The following is a 24,464-nucleotide window of genomic DNA, read 5'->3' as shown; positions in this document are numbered from 1 at the left end:
GGGCGGCGCGTGCGACTGGGCTGTGAATGGGGCGCGGCGGCGGCCAAGGCGAGAGCCGGCGCGCGGGCGGGCGCACTTTCTCCTCAGCGCTGGGCGGGGGCGGCGGAGGCAGCGGCGGCCGTGGCAGCGGCATTGGCGGCGGCTTCTCTTCAAACGCCAGCGGACCCCCTCGGAGAGCGCTGTGGGCCCGGCGTTCCGGCCGCGGGGCGGCGGGCTCGGGGAGCGAAGGCGGCGTGCCGGGCATTTCTCTTCCCCGCTGACAACTTCTCCTCAGCCCGCCTGGCCGCCAGCCCCTGACGGGGACCGGGACGCCGCCCCTCAGCCCCGCGCCGCTGCGCGCGCTCCCGCGAGGGGCGGCCGCCCGCGTCCCCAGCCCGTCCCGCGGCGCCCGGGGGTGGCGGCTCCTCGTGATGACCCGGGGCGTCCGGCCCTCGGCGGCCGGCGGCGGCGGCGGCGGCGGCGGCGCGGCGGCCCCTGAGCGCGCGGGCCCGGGGCGGCCGCGGGGGACCCCGCCGGGCTCCCACCCGGACCCCGAGTGCCTGTGGCCCCGCTCGGCACCTCAGACCCCTGGCCGGGGCGCGGAGTGGCGGACGACAAAGTTGATCCCGGGCGGACGCGGATGGTGGACGCTGCTGCTGGCGCTCCAGCTGCACTTGTTCCGGGCGCGGGCGCAAGGTAGGGCGCGGGGCCGGGGAGGGGGGGCTGGGGGCGGGCAGCGCGGGCCGGGCGGCGGGCTCCGGGGTGGGCGCCGCCCCGCCTGGGCCCGGGGAGCGGCGTGGCGAACTTTGCGAGCGCCAGGCTCGGGGCGTTCGCGGTCTCCCTCCCGGAGTGCCTGGGTCCGCTCTGCCGACGGCTGAGGGGTGAATGCGGGGAGTCTGAATCCACGCAGAAATCCGAGGAGAGGGAGACGGGGCGAGCGGGGGGGGGGGGTACGCGCCTCCCTCCTCTGCGGCCTTTTTCTTATTTTCAGCGAAGCTGTGCAAAACCCTTTCAAAGTTGAGACCCAGACCCCGGCTCCTCGTAAGCGAGCCGAGGCCGGTCCTATTGCGTGCATGAAAGGCGGGTCGGTTCGCAGCTGAGTCCGTGGTGCACCGCAGAGGAGAGGCTTGTTAGCCGTGAGTGACATCCGCGGTGGACTTCAAATACCAAGTGCCAGTCACCCTCACGCCGCCCGCGTTCTTCCTTCCGTCTCCCCAGGGCGACGTCCTCACCAATGTCGCTCCCCCCCCCAATTCTGCTGCTCCACCCCAAGTGGTTGCGTACGGTAAGGTCGGTGGAGCAAAACTTTGAGAGCCTGCCTCTAGGCTCTGCCACTGCGCTTTGTGTTTTCTCCCTCTGTTGGCTTCCGTTTAGAGCACAGCACTCTGGTGGAAAATAGGGAGAGACGCTGATTCCACATGACCTTTGGAAACCAAGGTGGAATCGTATTCCCCCACCCCTCCCCGCCCATGTCGATTTACCCCTTTTAAACTGGTGCCATTCCTTTGTCAGTTAATATCCCGTTTTCACTGGTCTTAAGGAAAAAAAATTAAGCATGTATATAGTCTGCTGCTGCTATTTCTTCTTCTTCCTCCTCCCCTCCTCCTCCTCCTCCTCCTCCTCCTCCTCCTCCTCCTCCTCCTCCTCCTCCTCCTCCTCCTCCTCCTCCTCCTCCTCCTCCTTCTTCTTCCTCATGGGGTCTTTATAAAAAGACCTTAGCAAACCCGTTTTGCTCTTGACAGCCTAGTTTGGTGTTCATGACTTGTGTCTTGGAATATTACTACCACAGTAAGGAATTACATCGAGGAAGGATGGGAGCGTTAAACTTAAATTGGCAGTGTTTTGTGTCTCCTGAAGATGAGTTTTGTGTGGTAACAAATAATGATCTGAATGTGATGCCATTTTAAAGGAACATTTATTAGGATCAGGTGGCATAGCAGGTAATTAATGCTTATCTCGTGTTGTCTGAATTGTGCTTGGACTCCCCTTAAGCCTCTTGTCATGTTGTGCCATATGGAAAAAAATTGGTGTACTTCAAGTTAATTCTCCCATTTCTTGTAAAATTTTTACTTCACATTGAGCTGCTTTTTTGTTTAAAACACTTTGTAATCTGGGTTCTGTTGATTGTTAGGGAAGCCAAGTTCAAGAGACAAAACTTAATCATTCAGGATGACCTTTCCATTAGATATGGTGTTTGCTAAGTCTGTTACAATTTTTATTTTAGTCATATACCCTGTGCAGTAAAACCTTGTGCACGAATTTGAGTGACATCTGCCAATGTTTTGAAGTAGATTATTGAAGTAGATTACAAGAGTTCAAGTTTTTAATAGTTCCACTTTGAGGCTACACGAAGTATGCATTTTCATAATCGGAATGTTCATAAAATCTCTACTATTTAAACAATGTATAACCTTTGTTATTAAGGAGTAATCTTTACATTTTTTACTAGTACAAACATTGGTATCTATTTTTATGAAAGTGTACACATCTTTTTGTGTAAAATTTCAACTAGGCTGTCACAAATTCTAAATTCTTTGACAGCTTTCTGTTCTCTGTGCTCTGTGAAATATGTAATATATCCATCACTTTTTTGTACCAAATTGAAAATGCATATTACTGAGGAGATGTCACCATTTTGACAAAAGCTCATGTATCTTGAAAATGAAAATTCTGGTGCTGCTATAGAGATTTCTGATGGCTTGATGACTTGGTCATATGCAAAGGAATACATTCTCTTGAATCTTAGCAGAGCAATTGTAACATTGTAGATGGAATACTTACCACTAAGTTGGACCTCCAGCTATGTATTTTATTGCTATGTAGCTAGGGGATTCTGTTCCTAATTTTTCATTAAGCATTTCTCTCATGGTATTTTATGTGGGTAGGCTTGTTTATGACATCTTGGGAGAAAATAAGGGCAACATATGTTTAGGACAAGTTGTGTGTTTTGCTGAAGTTGTAAGAAGGGCTCTGTAATTGCTGATTATGTAAAACATCAGGTTTCAGTCTTTCAGAATGTAATTTTAATATATTGGAGTTTATTTTTTTCAATAATAGAATGAAAATTCCTATTGCATACTCTGCTTATTGGTGTGTGTTTAGTTGCTTATGACTTCTCTGAATTCCTAAAAAGACTTTAAGGCCTTGGCTTTCTGGAAGTCAAAGACAGATGGCAATGCATGCTTTCTTTCAGCTATCCAAAAGGAGCTGAATGTGAATGGTTTAAAAAGATGAACTCTTAAGGCAATGGATTGGTCCTCAGTATCACATGTGAACTCTTGGTGCTTTTAGTTTTACAGCTGGACATATTATAGCTTGTGGATTCTGGTCCTGTTCAATATACCTCACAGATTGAACTTGTGTTTGTCAGGCAGAGAAGGACAGGAATGCTTTCTGTAGTTTTGTTTCTCATCTGGAGTTGGTGTCCTCCGCAATCCTCACACGTCATTTAGTAGTTCCCTATAGGTGTGTTGCAGCTCTGTTTGCAGTATGAACCACAGCTTGCTTTCCAGGTGATTGTCATATACACTCACATCTGTGAGCTTCCATTACTCCTCTCTTCCCTACTCTGATCTCGGGAGACCTCTCTACACAACTTGGTTACATGTTGTAATCGCCTGGGAACTTTAAACACTGGTGCCTGGTTCTCACATCTAGAATCTATTTAGCTCACTGCAGGTTTGACATAGGTGGTAGGATATCGGTACTTTGGGTGATTCTGATGTTTAACTTTGAGACCACTGCTTTACCTCCTTCAATGAGATCACATGCTTCCATTTCTCCATATCTCCCAACAGTCAAATTCTAGTGGTAGGAATCTATGGATCTGGAACCTGTCTTCTGTGAAATCCAACTTCCTGATCTCACTATCTAATCAGCTTCTTTATCACATGTTCTCTTTATTGCTACTGAAAGTGTTGCACTCATGCCTGGTGCTAGCCTGGGGTGTGCATCAGAATCATAGTGAAATAAAAACAATATAGTTCCTTGAGCTCAAACCTGCTTGTTCTCAAAAGCATGCATGGGAGAGGGGAGCTCCACAAGTAATTCTTGTTTCTTTGTATTGCCTTTTTTTCTTCTGTGCTGGCTAATCCCATAATCTTGCCCTTATGTTGACTTCCTGCCATCTGGAATACTTAGATCATTTCCTAGCCATAGGTAAGCTCCACTCATTAGGCTTTCCTGCCATTTGTCTGATGGAGAAATTACAACGCAGTGTTAATTGAGGTCACTGCAGATCTAGCTTTCTTTTGGATTCTTACTGTTTTCCATTAATCCAGGGGTGCTTTGTTTCCCCTCCTCCTTGTGCCTTATGAACCACTGGGATCTCGGGAGCTGAACTTGAACTGGTACTTGGGTTTCAGACCACTGTGTTGTACTAGAGTTTTACTCTTAGTAAGTGCTCAGAAACTTATTGAATTAAATCTTATTAGACCACTGCATATTTAACAGATGGCAACTAGTCATTTGGTTGGCAACTATCTTGTAAATCCAACAGTAAGCAATTATCACTTCTCTGCAGTCTCATTGTAACCACCTGTAGCTCTCCTTTAATGAAGCCCTTATGTGCTAAGCACTAAAGGCTCATTCTTCACACAACTCCTGAGCCGGGCAGTTTTTTGTTCCCATTTTACCTGTAGGGAAACTGAGGTACTGAGTTAAGCATTTGTCTAAAGTCCCAGGACTAGTAGTGATGCATCCAGAAAGAAAACCCTGACCTAGAGTCTGTGAATATAATGTGAGTTTATAGCCATTGGGCTGGATTGTCTCCCATGTAGCTCCTGCTGTTGTAAGGGGAGTGGTAGATAGGGAGCAGTCTGAGCTGTACTACAGGGAAGAGGGTGGACTATGTTTTCTAGATACTGTTTTGAGTTACCTGAATTCAAGTTTCAGGTCACCTTACTTACAGCAGTGATTGTGAGACAACAAAAAGAATTTGGAAGAAAGGGGAATGTGTATAATTTTTGTATATCCCTTCTCCCAGTAAAGTGACTGTCAGCATTTTAGAATATTCCTCCCCCCCCCCCCCCCCGTTAAATAAGTTGCATTCTCACTGAGAGTGGGGTGTGGTAGTCCTTTGCCAGTGATTCGATCACCCTTTGAATAGGCCAATAGGACTAAGCCATTTCTTTGAGGAACATTTGGAAAATTTTTTCAACTGTACTCAAGTAAATGCATTTTAAGACTCAAAGAGGTAGAGTATGCAAGGAATAGGTCTTTTGCTTTAGCATAAGTTTTATTTAACAACAGTTGAAACTCACCTATATACTGGAGCTGTACTCATATAGGAAGTTTCCTGTACCTTCAAATGTTGGGGTAAAACGAAGCGGGAAGCTCAAAGTTCACCTGACAGGGTGAAGCTACATTTTCTCTCTGTTGCCTTTATATTTCCATCCTGAGGCCTTGGGATTTTTGTTGTTGTTGTCTTGTTGATATGTAGAATTTGGTATTCCTGGTGGCAAAAGTTTTTTATATGTAGTATCTTTCTACTGATTTTCTGACCATCCTTGGGGTGTCTTGTAGCAAAAGAACCAGTAGTGTTGGCTGACTAAAGCTGAGAATGAAATGGGCACAGAGGAGGAATCATAGAATGTAGATTTTACGGGTCATGGCTTAAGTTTTTCTAAGATATTAAAGTGGTAGATGGGACATTAGAAGCCTGTAAGTCTACAGCATAATAATTCAGTTGGGGGAGGGTTATGAAAAACAGATTGAAAGACATAGTATAAAGAAAAGGTAAGACTCATTTAAAACTATGAGATGCTAGTACAAGTTTTATTTGGCCAAATAATTCTAGTAAGCTGTGATATAGTCTCTGTAATGAAATTGAGCATTTACATTCATGTAGTCTTCTTTATTATAGTTTAACTTCAACATTTCTATATGGCAGCTTTTAAAGCTCCCAATTTGTACATCCCTGTTAGTAAAAGGGCATAGACATTTGTATGTGCCATTCTACTCTAAGAAAGATATTTTGTCAACTCTGACTATGTTTGGCACCTCTTGCCATCACATGGTAGCACATAGGAATCATGGTAGTAGGTTTTTCCATGAATATGAGAAATGAACGTCTGTCACTGACAGATACATGCCTGCTAGTTATTAGGTCTGTACCTGTTCAGGAGGAGTGGGGGAATTTATTATTGCTAGTTCTAAAGCTTTCTTATCCTAATGCTACTTTTATTATACCCAAATATAAAAATAATAGATGGTATCAGGGCACTATGGTTTTAGGAAAGAAGACTTTATTGGTTATGCACTTGAGTATATGGTTTGACCTCCTGACCAGCAGCTGGAGAGCCACAGACTCATTGTGTCAGCTTGGCCCCAATCTCCTATGGGTATTGTGGGAATGAGAATAGATTTTATAAAGCTTTCCAAGAAACATAGATGTGGCAAAGATTGGCAGCACCGGACTGTGGGTAGCCTCAGTTTTTATCTCATTCTGAAACTACCTTGCAGTTTGAGCAAGTCTCAGCCTCATGAGCCTGTTTTCCCTATAAAGGGAGAGGTTTAGGGTAAATGTTCAAAATGGTGGTGCTCTGATTCTCTGATCTTCTAAATGTTATATCTTGTCTGCCCTTTCCTAGATTCCTTAAGCATGTGTTCAGTCTGGGGAGACACACTTAAGTCCATATGTCTTATCTCTTAGCATCTTTCTCTCATTTTACTTTTGTCAGGGTATTTACAATGTTGAAGAACTGAGATGCTATAATATAGTATTTCTCCTTAGGTGCTGCCATCTAACACATGATGTATTTACTCTAGCCTGGAAATGGTTTTTGCTCAAAATTTTAGGTTCTGTAAAACAAATTAGTGCTGTAATTTATCAGTGTTAAGCCTGAAGTTTGGAGAAATAAATTTTCTTAAAGTAGAAGATGCTTATTTATCTAAATGAAGAAAAATCAAGATTCAAAATCTACAGGAGGCAATTAATGTGGCAAGAAATTTAGGAAGCAATGAAATAATTGTGGCTATGAGAGTGTTTACATTTGCTGGACAGTGACCATCAGTAATTAAAGAGATTAGAGGATGGTGTCCATTGATATCTCTGGGCTCAATCTAATGTTATGTTGGTTTAATTAACACCATTAGGGGCTTTTAGTAAATCGTAAGGTCCTTAAAGAATGATTTTTCACTTTTAACAGGTTTAGCTGGCATGATGTTGATATCCAGACATGTCTAGTGAAGTTAACAGCTATCAACTAATTCAATTTCTTGACAATTGACATGCCAGTCAAGAAAATCTATTAATTTCCTGGTCTTTCAAGATTTTCTTGTTGAACATGTGCTAGGACTATAGTATGCAGTGTTTCTGTCTTCTGCACATTCTTAAATAGTACTCTTTTTGAATTGACAAAGCCTTTCCATGGAGATGTGAGGTTTAGAGACTGGACTAGATTCAGATTAATTGATAAAAGCAAAATCGGCCTCAGGCACAGTGTTTTCTCCCTTTTAGAACTCTTCTCTCTATTCTAGACCTGCTTCTTTACCATGAGAAGTTTGGAAGCTTGTTTTTACAAAGATGAATATTCCTCCTAGAGGGGAAAATGTAGAGATGTAACTGAAGAATGGCTGTAAGATTCAGATAGCAAGGAATGGCTGCATTGATTCAGAGACAGATGCTTGGGGAGCTCTCTACCTACTCACCTTCATTAACAATAATTGGTGGTGGGAATTTTAGCAACACAAGCAGACTAGTTAGGAATATATTTCACATTTTTGGGGTGAGGAGGGCTTTTGTATGACATAGGCTTCACCAGTCCTACTTAGGTGAAGGTGATCATCTCCACAGTTATTTTGTGTATTATTTGTGATTTTCTCATGAGAAAGGACATATTTTCAAAGTGAATGGAAGTTCTAGGTATTAGGTGCCATGCCATGGAGAATGAGATTGTGATTTTGTGTGATCAAGACCTTTTGTATGATGGATCTTAGGCCTTATTTTATATATGAACCACCAGATGGCAACAGAAAAAGTGTTTATATAGAGTATAATCTGTTTCTCACAGCTAATTTTTCCTTACATGATAGACAACCTCTCAATATACTTAGGGCAGATAAAATTTTTTTTTGACTAAGTGCACAGAGAGTTCATAATACCTGACAATGTAAGATTAGAATTAGGAAATACAATAATAGTAGTAGTATGGTGTCACCACACAAAAAAGATTTTATAAGCCTGGCATGGTGGCTCATGTCTGAAATTCTAGTTACTCAGGAGGCTGAGATCTGTGGATCACTGTTCAAAAGCCAGCCTAGGCTAAAGAACACAAGACTCTTATTTCTAATTAATCACTAGAAAATGGGAAGTAGGGCTTTGGCTCAGGGGTAGGGTGGTAGCCTTGACCTGAAGAGCTTAGGGACAACTTCCAGGCCCATGGGTAGAGTGGTACACTGCCCAGGCCCAGAGTTCAAGCTCCATGATCCACAATTTTTTTTAATTATAGGAGAATATGTATAAGTTATTCCCAAAGTGAATAAGTTCCAGGCATGCAACTTCATCATTTATATTATTGTGTAGTCATGCTTCTATGTGTACATTTTTAAAATTCAGCTTTTGTTGTAAGCTATGGTGATTTGTACAACATTAAGGAAAACATGGCTCTTACCTCAAAGCATTTTATATAATACTTTTAAAAGAAGTTGCGTGAGTTTGCAAACATTGAGCATGTTAGTGTATTTGCTGGCCATATGTGTTTTGCTTTATGTAGAATTTCTTTGCTTCTGTTTTTCCCCATTTGTAAGCAAACCCTCCCCAAGCCGTGTGCCATCTTGGCTTTTCTAAAGTTTATTATTTCTGAGCTATGTCTTTTACTAGTGGCAAGCTAGAAAATCCATCTAAGCTACTTAAAGGATTTAATTGAAATGGTGTGTGTGTGTGTGTGTGTGTGTGTGTGTGTGTACGTATGTATATGTATGTGTATGTTACAGTGTGTAAGTGGAAGGATACCGTGAAACTTAGGATAGGTTTGGGATTTAGCTTTGTCTCAGGAGTTAAGAGTCAAATGCTCACATTTGTGAGGCCCTCAGTTCGATTCTCAGCAACACTACAACCACCACAATCCCGCAGGTATTGTCCTCTTTGTCATCATCTGTTTGCTGATGTTTCTATTTGGTGTTATTCTGGAATTATGGAAAAACTTTTTTTTTCTTTGTAGTTGAAACCCAGCTGTTGCTAATTTTTGCATTCCTATAGCTGCATACTCTTCAAGATTGACTTAAAACTTTGGCCCTGAGTCCACAATTTTGTGAAATGATCAAATTTATGTTTAAATTTCATCCTGAGGGAGGTGGAAACAAGGTTTTCTACTGGAAAATTTGAGAATTGCTGGAAGAAATTACAATGAGTGACTAGTTAAGCTAGGAGCAACAGCAGCAGTTGAGGTGGAAGTAGTTGTTACGGATTAGAGACTGAGGTTGGTACAGTTCAGAGATTTAAGGGGCAACAGAGAGTTTGCCAATAGGTTGTATGCACTGTGAAAAAAGTCTCAAAGGTCATGTCCAGGTTTCTAGCTTGTATGAATAAGTGCTTAGTGCAGTAGCTCATTAGACTGGATCACTTCAAATTGTGCAGTGTGGTCAATGAATTTGGTTTTGATTGTCTCGGTGGTTATAGATAGGCATTAGGAAGGTGTTTGGATAGGTGAATTCTGCAATTAGAAGAGGGGCATTTTTGCTATACACAGAGGGGGGCTTTTATAATCAAAAGAGGATCATTTGCTGTAAATATTTATGAAGACAGTTGAGCACATATTTTAAAAAGGACAAACTTGGCATAGAATAAAACTGATCCAGCCTCTTCCTTGCTGTGCTTCCTTGGATTGTTTACATATTCTTCTTTGAGCCTTCCCCTTTCTCATCTTTGACTGTATAACAATTTTACCTGATTCATACAGTTGGAGATCCATGGATTTGATCTCATACATGAGGTTAAGCCCCTTGTCTGGTACATATTATGTGCCATTAAGTGTTAGGTGTTGCTATTATTACTTGCCTTTTTGTGGGAAGGAGTCAGCCTCTGAATAATGGACTCATGAGCCACTATAGTACAGAGTGTGAGTATAGTATCACTACAGGAGTGTTAAGGAGTGGGGTGACTGATTTCCTGGATGAATTGCAGGGAAGAGAGAGTGCTGTAGGAAAGGTGGGGAATGGTGGTGAGAATCTAGAAATGATAAATCCTTGAACTGGGTCAGTACTACGATAGGAAAACTGGAATAGTAATGTGGTTGCAGAGAGAAGCAAATGTTTGGGGACCAAAAATAGATATTAAATTTGATTAGCTGAGATATTGTGATCTTCTTGACATAATTTCATTGGAGTTGTGAGTTTAGTGTGAACTGGTCACGAATGAGTGGTGTCACTAGGTATGTTCTCATACTGTAGAATTATGAAGGCATTTGAAATGCATAGTGACAAAATAATCTTAAAATGACTTTTGAGGATACTTTCTTTAAATTTGAGACTTGCTCTTGAGGAATCTGGGTTGAGAATCTGGATTATTGTCATCTGGAAAAATAGGAAGTAGTCATCATAATTCTGTAACATTATCATAATCATGTAAAGTTCCTTTAGTTTCAAAATTAGACTACTAGAAACTTCTAGCCACATTGCCACCAGGGCTGATGTAGAGGACTCATATTCCCTTACTGTTAGGAACACATAGAAGTGGACAAAATGTAACAATAACAAAAGCAATTGTGAGCTTGAAACAGGAAATCCCCAGGTACCAGAAGCACTAGCATAGTTGATCCAGAAGTCTAGGTCTGGAGTAGTGTTAAGCTCTGGATACAGATCCCTAGAGTTTGGTGATGTTTGGTCTCCTAAAGAAGCAAGAGACATGACTTGTGTCTACATAAAATGGAAAAGTGAAGATGAGATCCTTAGTATAGAACCTGAAGGGTTGTTCCATATGAGAAAGAAAGTTGTTAAAACCTTACCTCCTCATCTGGGAAAGTGCAAAGTAACTTGCTGTCTTCTTGGGGGTTATGGCTATTAGGAATAAATAAAGACATCTTAAACCTAAGGTTACAGCTTATAATGGGGATGGGTTCAATTTAATATTTAATATTTTTTTACGGTGAAATTAACCCTCACATTGAGAAAAATTAGCATAAGATCTGGTTTAGAAGTAAGAAAACTAATAGAGCCCTCAGAAGTAAATGTGAAACTATCCTGTAGTGCAAATTAAAACCTACAATTCTTGCAGAGGAAAGCTCATGTTAAAGATGAGTTTGCAAATCAGAAATGGTCCAGGCACAGAGGAAATGAGTCACTGTTAAGGAGAGTCAGCAGATGTTACAAATTGGAGAATTAGTGCTCCAGGAGGTAGAGATGATAGAATACATGAAAGAGATGACTTTATTTAAAATTATTAGAAATAAAAGAAGACCATAATGAAAAAAAAAACAGATTACAAAATGAATGCAGATTTGGGAAAGAACCAAATAGAACTCCTATAAAAGAAAATTATGGTCATTAAATTTAAAAAAGTAACCTCAATGGACAGGTTAAACAGCCAAGTAGATATAATGGAAGGTAAAACTATTGATTTTTTAAAGGATATTTGGGGGAAATTGCTCAGAGTACAGTACTGAGGGATAAAGAGATGGAAAATGCGAGGTTAAGATTCATGAACTTTAGAATGATAAAGTCTAGTCCAGTATACCTCTGCAAGCTTCCAGACAGAGGAAATGGAGGAGGGGCACTATAAGATGATATACTGGTTGATTTTTTTCCTCTCTTCCCTTCCCGTCCTGTCCTGTCTTTCTCCCTTTCTCCCTCTCCCTTCTCTCTATCTCTTTCTTTCCCTTTATTCTTTACCTCCCTTCTTCCTTTTACTCCTCTCTCTTCTCCCCCCTCCCCCCCCCCCCTCTCTCTCTCTCTTGTCAGTTGTGGAATTTGAACCCTAGGCCTGGGTGCTGTCCCTGAGCTCTTCAGCTCAGTACTACCATTCTACTCCTTGAGCCACAGAGCCACTTCCGGTTTCCTGGTAGTTAATTGGAGATAAGAATCTCACAGACTCTCAAGCCAGGGCTGCTTTGAACCTGTATCTTCAGATCTCAGTCTCTTGAGTAGTTAGGATTACAGGTGTGAGCTACCAGTTCCCAGCTTCTCCCCCTCCCTCCCTTTCTCTCCCTCTCTCTCCCCCTCCATCCCTCCCTCCCTCCCTTTTTCTCTCTTCCTCTCTCTCACCCTCCCTCTTCTTCTCCTTCTTCCTCTCCCTCTCCTCAAGCTCTCTCTTTCCCTCTCCCTCCCTTCTTCTTTCCCTCCCTTTCCCCCTTTCTCTTAGTTTTTCAGTTCCAGAAACACAATGGATCCATTCTTAAGTAGTAAAAATAAATTCATACTTAGACACATTTTAGGTTGAACACTAGAAAATAAGGCAAAGCTGCCAGAGGCAAGCATATGTTCACACTAACATGTCATTTGTCATAGTGGAATGTCTTAAATGTTCAGGAGGCAAACCACCACTATAGACATCTATCTCCATATGAAGTAATATTTTTTGGTAGGGGTTGTAGGATTTGGGTTTGGCAGTGAGGGTGTAGTTACTAGAGGACTTTTTTACACCACAGGAATGCTTTGGAATTTGGGAGATCAAACCTTTAGTACAGAAACAAGTAGATAGGCAATAGTGGAACCTAAGGGTTCAGATTAGTGCTTGGAGAAATAGATGGACAGTGAGTAACAGGAGTGAGGAGCAACTAAACACCTGGATAATTATATCCCCAAGTATCAAGACCTGAGTGCTGTCCTTCATATTCTGAATCTTATTGCCATAACTATAGGAAAATGGGACTTGGGATCTTGGCTATCAGAAAGATAAATTAAATGCAAGCAGATGAATTTCTTCTAACTACTGTGAGAGAAAGCATTTACATAGAGGGATTGGAGATAGCTCAATGGAGAGTAATATAACAATGTAGTCACTTGCAATTTTGTGGCAATTTGGTATTTCTGGTTCTCACCAACTCTTGAAATTTGAAAATTACTTAAATTTAGTATCAAAGTGTTATTGTTAGAAAGATGGTCTTCTGCATGCATCTCTAGCTCTGCTGTTCTCGGGAGTAAAAAAAGCATGACACTTAACATGTGATATTCATTTGTGTAGATGGATATGTTGTAATTCTTGCTTTTTTTCTCATCTGTGATCCTATGCCTGTCTGAAGTATCCTGAGTGTTGGAATTAGAGATATTAGAACACCTTGTCTAGCTACTTTGTATCAATTGAAAATTTTAGCATTGTATCAGCTTCAAACACATCCAGAGGTGGGTTTGTCTTTTTCTTTTTAATCTACCATTGCTTCAAAGTTGATTTCTCTGAAGAGAGTAAGCTAGAATTTCCCCTAAATAGTATTGGTAGCAGTGACAATATTATATAGAAGCCAAGCTTCATGTGGCCTGTGGATTGCCCTATGGATTGTGCCACATCAAGGGGAGAGGAGACCTGGGGCATGCTAACTCATTTGACTTGACATTCCTACTCTTAGCAAGGAAACTGATTTACCTGGACTCCTCTGACCATAAATACATTAGTCCAAACCAGGTCACTATGACCAAAGTGAGGAGGCTTTGAATTTCCTGGCTTCTTTTGTATCATATGGCATACCAGACTGCCATACTTATGTTGGTATTAAAAAAGGAAGATGGGGAATAGTCTCAGTTAACATAGAGGGATGGTCTGTGTATATTAGGTGAAAAATGAGGTTATAGAATGCTTCATGTGTATTATGGAATATTTTTACCAAGTACTTTTCATTAACTGGGGGGAAGTACTATGCTCAGGTCTTTGTATGTAATATCTTCTATCTTGATATCTCTATTTTGTAGACTAGGAAACTGAGGGACAGAGAAGTTATCTCTCCCCCTCTCCCCCTCTCCCCCTCTCCCCCTCTCCCCCTCTGCCCCCCTCTGCCCCTCTCCCCCTCTGCCCCCCTCTGCCCACCTCTGCCCCCCTCTGCCCCACTACACCTCTGCCCCTCTCTGCCCCTCTGCCCCTCTGCCCCTCTGCCCCTCTCCCTCTCTCCCTCTCTCCCTCTCTCCCTCTCTCCCTCTCTCCCTCCTGGGGCTTGGGTTCTATCTCTGTGCTCAAGGCTAGGGCTCTACAACTTAAGCCACAGCACTGCTTCCATCTCATCCTCTTAAGAAGGGGAACAAACTGTGTTTCTGCAGTGCTGGTTGTTTTCAGAGTCCCTGTGCTTAGCACTGTGATGCCCTCTGTACATGACATAAGCCCGTTCTGCCGAAGCATCCAGGTACAGGCTTTCTTAGGCATAGGGTCATTTGAATATATGGAAGAAGAAAAGGGCTTGAAGTCACACCAACATACTGACAGCATCTGTGTCCTGGTGAGCAGAATTATGGGTATTTTATGTCCTTCTTTGCTCTATTTTCTGATTTTCTGTAATGAGCATAAATTGCGTTTGAAATAAGGAACAATGTTAAATCCTACAGAAAAGCATACAGATTAAAGTAATGGGAATGTAATAATATTCAGTAAAAAGTGGATTAGAAATTACTGGGTTTATATGATGCAGTATGATTGAAGGAACAGGTCAGCTTAGTGTTTATCTCTGCTATGAGGGGGAGGGTGTTCTTTGCTTTCTGAATACTCTGAAGTTTCAAACAAAAGCATTTATAGCTTTTCTAAAATTATAAAAGCAATGAGAATTATTTATCATAATCTGGCAGCTGTGCATTTTAGAAGAAATATAGTATGAAAGCAGTTGAATGCATGAATGGAAACTTGGGATTTTTTTCCCCCTTGTATTTGAGGGAACTTAAATTATTGTTTTGTGCTTTCTTTTGTAGAAAGGCATGCAGTATTTTAAGTTACAGGCTGTTTATAAGAACAAAAACTCCTTTGAAAGATGGATTGATAAACACATTTGTACCATTGATTTCTGGTTAGGGCTGTTTAATCTTTTTGATTCTAGTGTCAAATTCTCCCAATAACAACTCTGATATGAATCCATTCCACTCAAATTTTTATGTGACTTGAAAAATGTAGTTGTAAGTTAAAATTAGAAGTAAATTTAAAATTATAAATTCGTAAATTTAGTACTTACAGGTTAAAATTAATTATACTAAGTGTAGCAGAAACATAAATTAGGAGATAATACTGTATGGACTGCTAGTGTGTAGTCAATAGGTTTCTGACTCGTGGCTCATGGAAATGTACTACTTTCTGAGAATGTACAGAGGTGCCACATGCTGTTTTTCACTTGTCATATCTCAGCTTGTTTTTATGGAGATCTACAAGTCCTAGTTTCCTGTAGCTGTTGTGGTTCTGTTTTATCCTGAGATTCTCCCCATTACCTAGCTTATCCCCCTTTTGTTGAAACTATCTAGAATTGCTTTTCTTTGAGCAAGCTTTTTTTTTTTTTTTTTGTTTTTTACTGTTAAAATACAGGGGAGGGCATTCTTAGTGAGTATTATCAACAGTTTCAATTTGAAAGGGTATCAATGTACGTGAATTAATGCACCTTCTATCTGGCAAATATCATGTAACCCTTTAACTAATTACAATAAAAATGCAAAAAAATTGTAGTTTAAGTTCTCAAGCAAGCAAAAAGACATTGATTCTTATTGGTGATTTTGTTCATTTAATTACAGTTACATGAAATTGTTACTGATGTGTTTTGATTTTTGTTTTTATCTTCCTGCACTCCAGGCTAATTGGGGAGTAGGGATTGCCTTTTCTAACTTTGTTTGCTTTAGTTGATTCTGTGCCTTCATCTTCTTTTCTCATTTTCCTAGCTTGGTTTTATTGTGGAACTGTTTACTGGGACCTGCAAGAAGTGGACTTCTCTAGACATTTGCCTCTCTGCTGGCTGAATTTAAATGGCTACTATAATTTGAATGTCACCCAAAGTCGCATGTGGCAAAGGCTTGCTCCGGTATAGTGGTAGGTTTTAATATCTTTGTGGATGTGCTCTTGAAGGGAATTGTAGGACCCTGGTCTCGTCTCCTTTGTCTTTTCTACTTGGTAATATGAGATGTGTGGTTTTGCTCCACTGTGCATTCCTGTAATGATATCCTGCCTTGCCACAGATCTCAGAGCAATAGGCACAGCGCGATCACGGGCTGCAAATCTCTGAACCCACGAGCCAAAACAAACATGCTTCTTCCAGTGAAAAACTGACTTTAACACAGTGACCTTTTTTTTTTCTCCTCTACTTCCACTAAAGATTTTACAGTGTCTTCTCCCCTGTTCACAGTTGTTTCTTTTTCATAGCTGGTAACACATTTGGTTCATGTTGAGGATAATAGGTCCTCTTTACAGTTGTGTGGGGGAAAAAGCCTGATTCAAATAGCCATGCTTCTGTTGTCCTTACACTCTTTTATTAGCTCAAGAGTCTTTTCCTTACAGCATTTTGGGTTCTGCAGTTAAATCGTTGTATTATGTAATACTTACATCTCATGAAAAATTATACAAGTAGGTTAAATTCTTACCATACCACCATATAATGTTGGAAAGCTCTACTTGTCTACTGACCTTCCATCTGTTAGTTACCTGTGCTTGAGTCTGCCAACAGTCTTATCAGTATGTTGAGTATTTTTTCAGTGACAGTGCATGCATGTACACACATATGCCGCTTCCCTCAGCCCTTTCACTTGATACAAATGATAGCACACCATTAGTTTGGAGGCTGGCTCCAGTGCACTTGTCCTACTTCATTTAATGCATCTGAGACATCATTTCATAAAAGCACAGGTAGATATTATGTTATAGTCTGTATGTATAGAAGCCACACTTTAAAGCCATTGCTGTAATGGATTGTTAGTGTCATGGAACTTAGAGCTGAATTCAAATCCTACCTCTGCCATTTAATGTGATCTTTGACAATTGGTGTAACTTGGCTGGCTTCGGGTAGTCATTTATAAAACTAGGTCCATCACTTTCAGAAGGATTTTGTAACAATTAAAAGAGATAATATACACTTAACACAATGTCCTCTTAATACATTATAGCTGTTATTCAGTTACTGGCTCAAATGAGCCCATAATGTTTTTTTCTCCCTTAACTAAATAAAAAGTACACAGAAGGCAGTATTAGTTGCCTTGTTGCTTGTTTTGTGACCTTCTCACTTACCTTGACTGTCTTTTTCTTCCAGTTCCATTGTTTATATTCTCGCTTCTGCCCTTCTGATCTTTTCCTCAACAAATGTTATATATTTCTTTTACTTTGAGGTTTCTTGGCTTGTAGATGACGTTACTGACCTATCATATCCTCCCTGCCAGTGAATTAATCAGGTACCATCTTTTGTGGCAGGGTGTCAAAACTCAATAGAGAAAGAATATTTCTGTTGGTGATACTTCAGAGTAAATTAATATTGGCAGCCGGATTTATTCAAGTCACTGGACAGAATGATTCTGTTTGGAAGTGGGATTTCAGTGGAGATAGAAATGAGCTTTGGATGTGCATAACATTGGCAGAGATGTCACGGAAACACTTTAACAGTGTAAGCCTGTCTAGGTGTGATCCCTAAAGGCCAGTCCATGAGGCTAGTCATGGGAGATAGCATGTGTGGGTGGGATAAAAATTTAATTCCAATACTCATCTTAGATTAAAATGTTTGCCATGATGGGCAGTGACACTATATATATATATATATATATATATATATATATATATGGTATGACATATAGGATGAGGTGTATGTTTATGTGAAAACAGAAACACGTGGTGAGAAGGATGGCTTATTTAAACCATTCTAATGCTCTTCTCAGAGTGTCTAGCTATGGGTGTCTTTCTCCTTTCTCCCAGGTAAAGGATGAGGACCTTCCTGGCTGTCTTGTCAGTTGGAGTCAGAATCTGTGCACCCAGAACAATGTGAGAAGTTTTACAAGGGCCTGGGTACCTGGGGAGGGCATCAATATGGCCATACACTCTGTGGGTGTGGTCCAGCTAAGCTGACTGAACACTATAGTGATTTCTTTCCTCTGTTTAGGAGTAGGTCTGGCAGGTTCTCACTCTTGTATGATACATCTGTGAACAATTTGATAAACTTCTTGATTTTGACCTGCTTAAATTTCTATCATTCTGTACTGCAAGATGAGGAAAGAAAGCCCTGTTAGTCTACTCCCAAGGTGTCTAGCTTTACATAGCCTGCATGTCCCTGCCATGGTTTTGCCAGCACAGATCTCTTTTTCTGCCATATAATATAGCTGCAATCAGTGAAGGAAATAGACTGCACTACTTGAAATAACATTTGAAAATGATCTGTTCAAGGATTTCACTTTCATTGTTACAGTTTCTTCTTTATATTAAGAACCTAGTTTCCTCTTAATTTGCCTAAATATAACTCATTCTTAGCAGTGCAGTTTTGCATTTGCTTTTTTGAAAATCTGAGCATTTAAAAGACATGACAGCTAGTCTATGTACTATGGCAGTGAGAGAGAGAGTATGGGGGGAGGGTTTTTTTTTTCCGGATAGAATTGCCCAGAAATGGTGAGAGGATATGGAGTGGCAGAATCATAGTCCTCTGTCTTCAGTGATGGTTCTTCCTGGTTTGCTTCTCTTCCCCTTTCTGATCTGAGTGTGCCTAAGCAGTTCCAAGGGACTGATTTATGCACTTAGCCTCTGTCTTTCCTCCCCACAAGTGGCATTGGTGAACTAGATAGTCTAGAGATGTGATTCTGCTTTCTGGATATTTCTGTTCTGCTTTGCAGTTCTTCTCACAACTTTCATCCATTTATTGCTTACCACTTTTTTGGGGGGCCAGTCCTGGGGCTTGAATTCAGGGCCTGCACACTGTCCTTGAGCTTTCTCAAGGCCAGTGCTCTACCACTTGAGCCACAGCACCACTTCTAACTTTTTCTATGTATGTGGCTCCAAGGCATCAAACCCAGGGCTCCATGCACAGTAGCAAGCACTCTATCACTAGGCCATACTCCCAGCCTCTGCTTATCACCCCCCACCTCCTCCATTTACGTATGTATGTATGTATGTATGTATGTCATTCTTGGGGTATGAACTCAGGGTGTGGGCACTGTCTGGACATTTTTTGCTCAAAGCTAGTGCTCTGCTATTTGAGCCACAGCACCATTTTTGGCTTTTTCTGTGTATGTGGTACTGAGAAATCTGAATTCAGGGCCTTGTGCATGTGAGGCAAACACTCTACCTTGAGTCCACACTCCTGGTCCCCTCCTAATTCCTTTTCAAGTTCTCATTTTACATGTACCTTTAACTTGGTGGAGAGAGCTACAACTATAATGAAAGTATACATTTTTATATTAAATAGAATAAAAACCCTATGTTCTATTGGTTGCTTTTTAACATTCCAATGTGTATTTCAAAGTCAGAGTTCTTTCTTTTTGAAAACTAGATATTACATGTTTACTTTCCCTTTGGTTCATCCATAAATCCCTAAAGACAGAAGAAGCACTTTTGACTAATTTTGTTCTTTAGAAATAAGAACTATTTAACAGTCTCTGTAGTTTTTACTCAGATCTTACATATTTTAAGCAACTGTTGTGTTTACTAAATATTATGTTCATCACAGAATAATTCCTACTTGAAGTAAGGAATTTTTTCAGCTACTTACTTTGATAAAAATGGAGTAAGAGCTCTCATATATCTTTTGCTACTTATAAGATGAGGGCTTTATGTATAGGATTAAGCTTGCCAAAAAGTTTAAGGTAATTTTTGTTCTTAGAAATAAAGAAATTAATACTTTGATACTGATTTCAGAAAAATGTGTTTTTCAAACAAGTTGGAAATCTTAATTCAAACTTTGTGATTAGGAAAATACTACCTGTATACTATGATAGAGACAATCATGAAGCTTTTGAGGTTTTTGTGTTTTTCAGCTGAAATTTAACTTCTGTGTTGTTTTAGGGCTTAGGAATATCTTAGACTCCACATTTTAGATCATTGTAGGGCTTATCAGCTGCAGGCTCTTGAAATAAAACTATTGTGTTAATCATATGTGAAAAGAAAATGTCTTTACAAAACTTAAGAAAAAAAACTTTCAAAAATTTAGTAGCAATGTGGTGCTACGAGAATTTTTTGATAGATTGCTTCAAAGCCTTAAAACATAAGTAAACATGAATTAGAAAGTCTTCTTCGATTTCTCCATGTCATTTATCTGAGTTGATTTCTTCATACTATGTGAGATTTAGAATACAGCACTGATGATGGCATGGAGTCCTGGGTGGCCAGGCGATGACCTCTAGCCCTGGAGGCTGAGCCCAGGAATGTGAGTCAGAGCTCTCTTTCAATTTTAAGAATAAACATTGCTGATCTTTGATATAATGACGATTTACATGATTGACAAGTCACGTTTTAATTTTTCCCCAATGACAGTTAAAGTTGTTATAAACATTTTATAACTTGTACCTGAATTTAGCTTCCAAAGAAACATTCTTTATGTTGTGACAAAAGTTCCTCCCAAACCTAATATTAAATAAAATTAATGTGAATGTGTTACTTTTTTATTTCATTGAGGACATATTTATGGGATTCAGAGGATACACTGTTTAGAAATGCACATGTAGCAGCTTTGCACATACCCTGCTGTTCCAGCTTACTTGCTTTCCTCAGACAGGAACCCCATTTCTGTTATTATTATTGTTATTATTATTATTATTATTTTGCCAGTTCTGGGCCTGAGCACTGTCCTTGGACTTTCTCAAGGCTAGAGCTCTACCACTTGAGCCTCAGCACCACTTCCGGCTTTTTTTCTATGTATGTGGTGCCGAGGAATTGAACCTAGGCTTTTGTGCATGCTAGGCAAGCACTCTACCACTAGGCCAAACTCACAGCCCTAATAGATTATGCAAGTTCGCATAATATAAACTTGTTTATTGGTGATATTGGGGTTTGAACTCAGGGCTTTGCATTAGTTTAGGCAAATACACCTACTAACCTTTTCAAATCGGTTATTTTTCCAGATAGGGTCTTGAATTTAGGGGCTCGCATAGTCTGAGCTCCTCCTGATCTCTTCCTCCAAAGTAGGTACAATTAGAGACATAAGCCACTATGCCTTACACAACTATTATTACTGTTGTTCCTTTTTTTGGGCCAGTCCTGGCGTTTGAACTCAAGGCATGGGTGCTGTCCTTGAGCTTTCTTGAGGCTAACACTTTACCACTTTAGTCACAGCCTCACAGCCTCACTTCAGATTTCTCTGCGTATGTGGTACCAAGGAATCAAATCCAGAGGGCTTCATGCATGCTAGGCAAGCAGTCTACCCCCGGCCACACTCCCAGACCCATTGTTGGTAGTATTTGGATTTAAGCTCAGTTTAAGCTTTGATAGTCAGCAACTCTTCCAATTGAGCTGTGCCTGTAACCCCACAGTAATCTAAAATAAACAGTAAAAAGCATTAAATACTAATCATTCTAAAATAAATAGTTACAAGGCATTAAATACAGGGCCATGATTTTGGCCTAGTGGTAGAGTGCCTGCCTAGCATGCACGAAGACCTGGGTTCAATTCTTCGGTGCCACATACATAGAAAAAAGCTGGAAGTGGTTCTGTGGCTCAAGTGGTAGAGCTCTAGCCTTGAAAAAGCCCAAGGACAGTGCTCAGGCCCTGAGTTCAAGCCAGGACTGGCAAAAAAAGCATTAAATACATTTATGATATTGCACAGCAACTGTATTTGTCACTCACTGCAAAAGAAACTTCCAGACCCTCAGGGATTCAGTATCTATTCTCCTCTTTTCCTAGTCTTGACAACCACCACTCTGAATTGTTTCTGTGGATTTACCTATTTTGAATATTTTATATAAATATGAATATGCAATTGAAGACTTTTTCTATATGGCTTCTTTCACTTGACATACTGTTCTGGAAGTTGGTCCATGTAGTGTATTACAGTACTTTATTTTTGTGACTGAGTACTGTCCATCATATGGATTTACTATAAACTGTTAATTGAATGTTGGTGGACATTTGTGTCATCTCTGTTCTTTGGTTAATATAAATGATGCTTCTATGAGCATAGATGTAAACGTATTTGAGTCTTTGTTTTCAATTCTTTTGGGTATGATGAGTAGGAGATGAATTGTTGGGTCATCATTCTGTTTAACTTTTTGAGTAGTTGTCAGCCTATTTTCCATAGTGGCTAAATGACCTCCTATTCCTACCATCATTTTGCAAGAATTACAGCTTTTCCATACCTTAGGCAACATGACATGTTTTCATTTAAAAATTATATAAACCTAGTATGAAGTGGTATCTTACTAGTATTTTGATTTGTAGTTTCTTAATGATTAATGGTTAGCACTTGGGTATCTTTAAAGAAATGCCCATTTTTGAGGTTGTGTTGTATTTGTTGAGTTGTATGAGTTGTTTATATATTCTCACCATGAAACCATTGTATAAGTATTTTTTCCTCATTCTTGGTTTCTTATTTATTTTTCCTGTGTTCTTTATTTCCCTTAGTATGAGGTTAGTATATCACAGTCTTCAATAATGCTTTTTCAGTATAAAACTGCAATATGTAAAGCTGTCCATATTGCCACATGTGGGTTCTCTTTTACAGAGTGTTTCATTGTTATGATATACCTGATAAATAGGTTGTTTCCAGTTTTCTGATGTTGTACATGATAGATATTGAATGGTTGTACATGTGGGTAGTTTTGCCCTAATGCTGGTACATCTCTAGGCTGGATTCATGGAGGTACTGTTATTATAGTAAAGCCCCAAAGTCTTTTAAATATGAAACCCAGTTTTTTTCTTATTGCTCATAATGGTATCATTGTATAGTGTCAGACTATATAGTGTTCTCTCAGAACACCTGCTTACTCCTTGCATTGTCCCTCATTAATGTTGTAATGAGAATATTGTTAAATTCCCCAGTGTGATATTCCAATTACAAGAAGTATATGCTCTTCTCAATAGGTTTCCTTCATCAGTATCAACTGAAAATATAAACACGGGAGTGGCTGTCTGCTTTGCTTAGAGGAAAATTGAGAAAGACTTGCAGCAAACTGAGGAAGGATAGACTTCCCTATCACAATCTACCCTTTCCCACCTCTCCCCTTCTTTTTTGATGTTTGGATTAAATCTAGGTCCTTGGTCAAGAAAGGTAGGTGCTTTACTACTTGAACCATATTCTAGCTCTTTTGGTTTGTATTTTGATTTTGAAATACGTTCTAACTTTGTCCATGCCAGCCTGGAGTGTGGGATTCTTTTGCTTCCACCTCCTGACTAGTTGGGATTATAGGTGTGTGCTGCAACACAGAGCTACACTCATTCCTTTTCTTTATTTCTACAGTGAGAATAATTGGAAGGATAAATTTAAAACAATATAAAATGGCATCTATGGTTACAGGTTATCATTTCCTTTTTGTTCAGATCCCTCCATGCCTTCACTTATACCCTTTCCTCCTTTAAAGGCTCAACTTAGAGACATTCTTCTTCACAAAGCTTCCAAATTCACTTGAGTAGGATATCTCCTAGTCTTCCATAAGTACTTTTGGTAACTTTATTATATTACCTGGAAGTTTCTGTCTAGAATAAACTGACTTCTTTTACCTTAGGTACCTTAAGACTAGAGATTGTCTTTCTCAGAACTTTTAGTGTGCTCAGTTGTATGTTCAGTGAATTACATCTGAGTTTTCTGTTTTCTGTTTTGTGCTATTCCTGGGGCTTGAACTTTGGATCTGGGTGCTTGTCCCTGAGCTTATTATTACTCAAGGCTAGCACTCTACCACTTTGAGCCACAGCACCACTTCTGGTTTTTGAGTGGTTAATTAGAGATAAGAGTCTCACAGGAACTTTTCTACCTGGGCTGACTTGGAACTGTGATCCTCATATTTTAGCCTCCTAAGTAGCCAGGATACAGGCATGAGCCACCAGTGTCTGGCTACATCTGTGCCTTTTAAAAGTGATACAGAAGGCTTTACACATGTTTCTTCTCTTCCTTCTTACCTCCTAAGTAGAGATGTTCCCCAGGGTTTATCTTTATTTGGCCTTTTCTTTTTCCTAATTTCATCTTTGTCAGTTGTCATTCCTATGCACAAGAATTCCATCTCTGTCACCTTATTACACTGTTGAGTCTGATTTACCATACTATAACCTCAAATTGAAATTCACAGTCCTTACAGTGTCTAATTTAGCACTGTATCTCACCAGGGCATCATTTTTTAGGTTTAGAATAAGTACATAAAAGTTTGAAGCCATTTTGGCTTCATTTTCTTCCTTTTTGGAGAATGTTATGCCGATCCTATGTTGCCTGCCACTTTGATCAGTTGTTGGACACCAAATTTCTAGGTGATAATATTTTACATACACCGAGGCATTGTGCAAAGATGGAACTGTGTCTTTTGGCAGTGTCATGTGATAGAACCATCACAAAATGTCCATACTCTATCCCACCTGGTTTATTTGACATACCTAGGCCAGGGATAGCTTGTTGCTCTTAGAATTAAACCTATTCAGTATGTGACTATGGAAAACACTGTAAACAATCGTAACTAACATAGTGATAAGTATTTGTGTAACTAGACACCGGAAAGGTATACTA

The 24,464-nt window shown here is 40.3% G+C and overlaps 1 protein-coding gene across 1 annotated transcript in view; it reads left to right on the top strand.

The window, feature by feature from the left end:
* Positions 1-395: 395 nt before the first annotated feature.
* The window catches only part of Sdk1 (sidekick cell adhesion molecule 1), an 803,720-nt gene continuing 779,651 nt past the window's right edge, over positions 396-24,464 (top strand). The window contains exon 1 of the mRNA XM_090329832.1: positions 396-675. Within this exon, the coding sequence (XP_090185958.1) occupies positions 411-675 (265 nt within the window). The 5' untranslated portion in view covers positions 396-410. The remainder of the gene's footprint in view (positions 676-24,464) is intronic.

Source organism: Megascapheus bottae, chromosome 3 (genome assembly GCF_031878675.1).
Source record: "Megascapheus bottae isolate mThoBot1 chromosome 3, mThoBot2.hap1, whole genome shotgun sequence".
Taxonomy (NCBI): domain Eukaryota; kingdom Metazoa; phylum Chordata; class Mammalia; order Rodentia; family Geomyidae; genus Megascapheus; species Megascapheus bottae.
The sequence above is the reverse complement of the archived record's forward strand: the minus strand, read 5'-3'. Positions and strand labels throughout refer to the sequence as shown.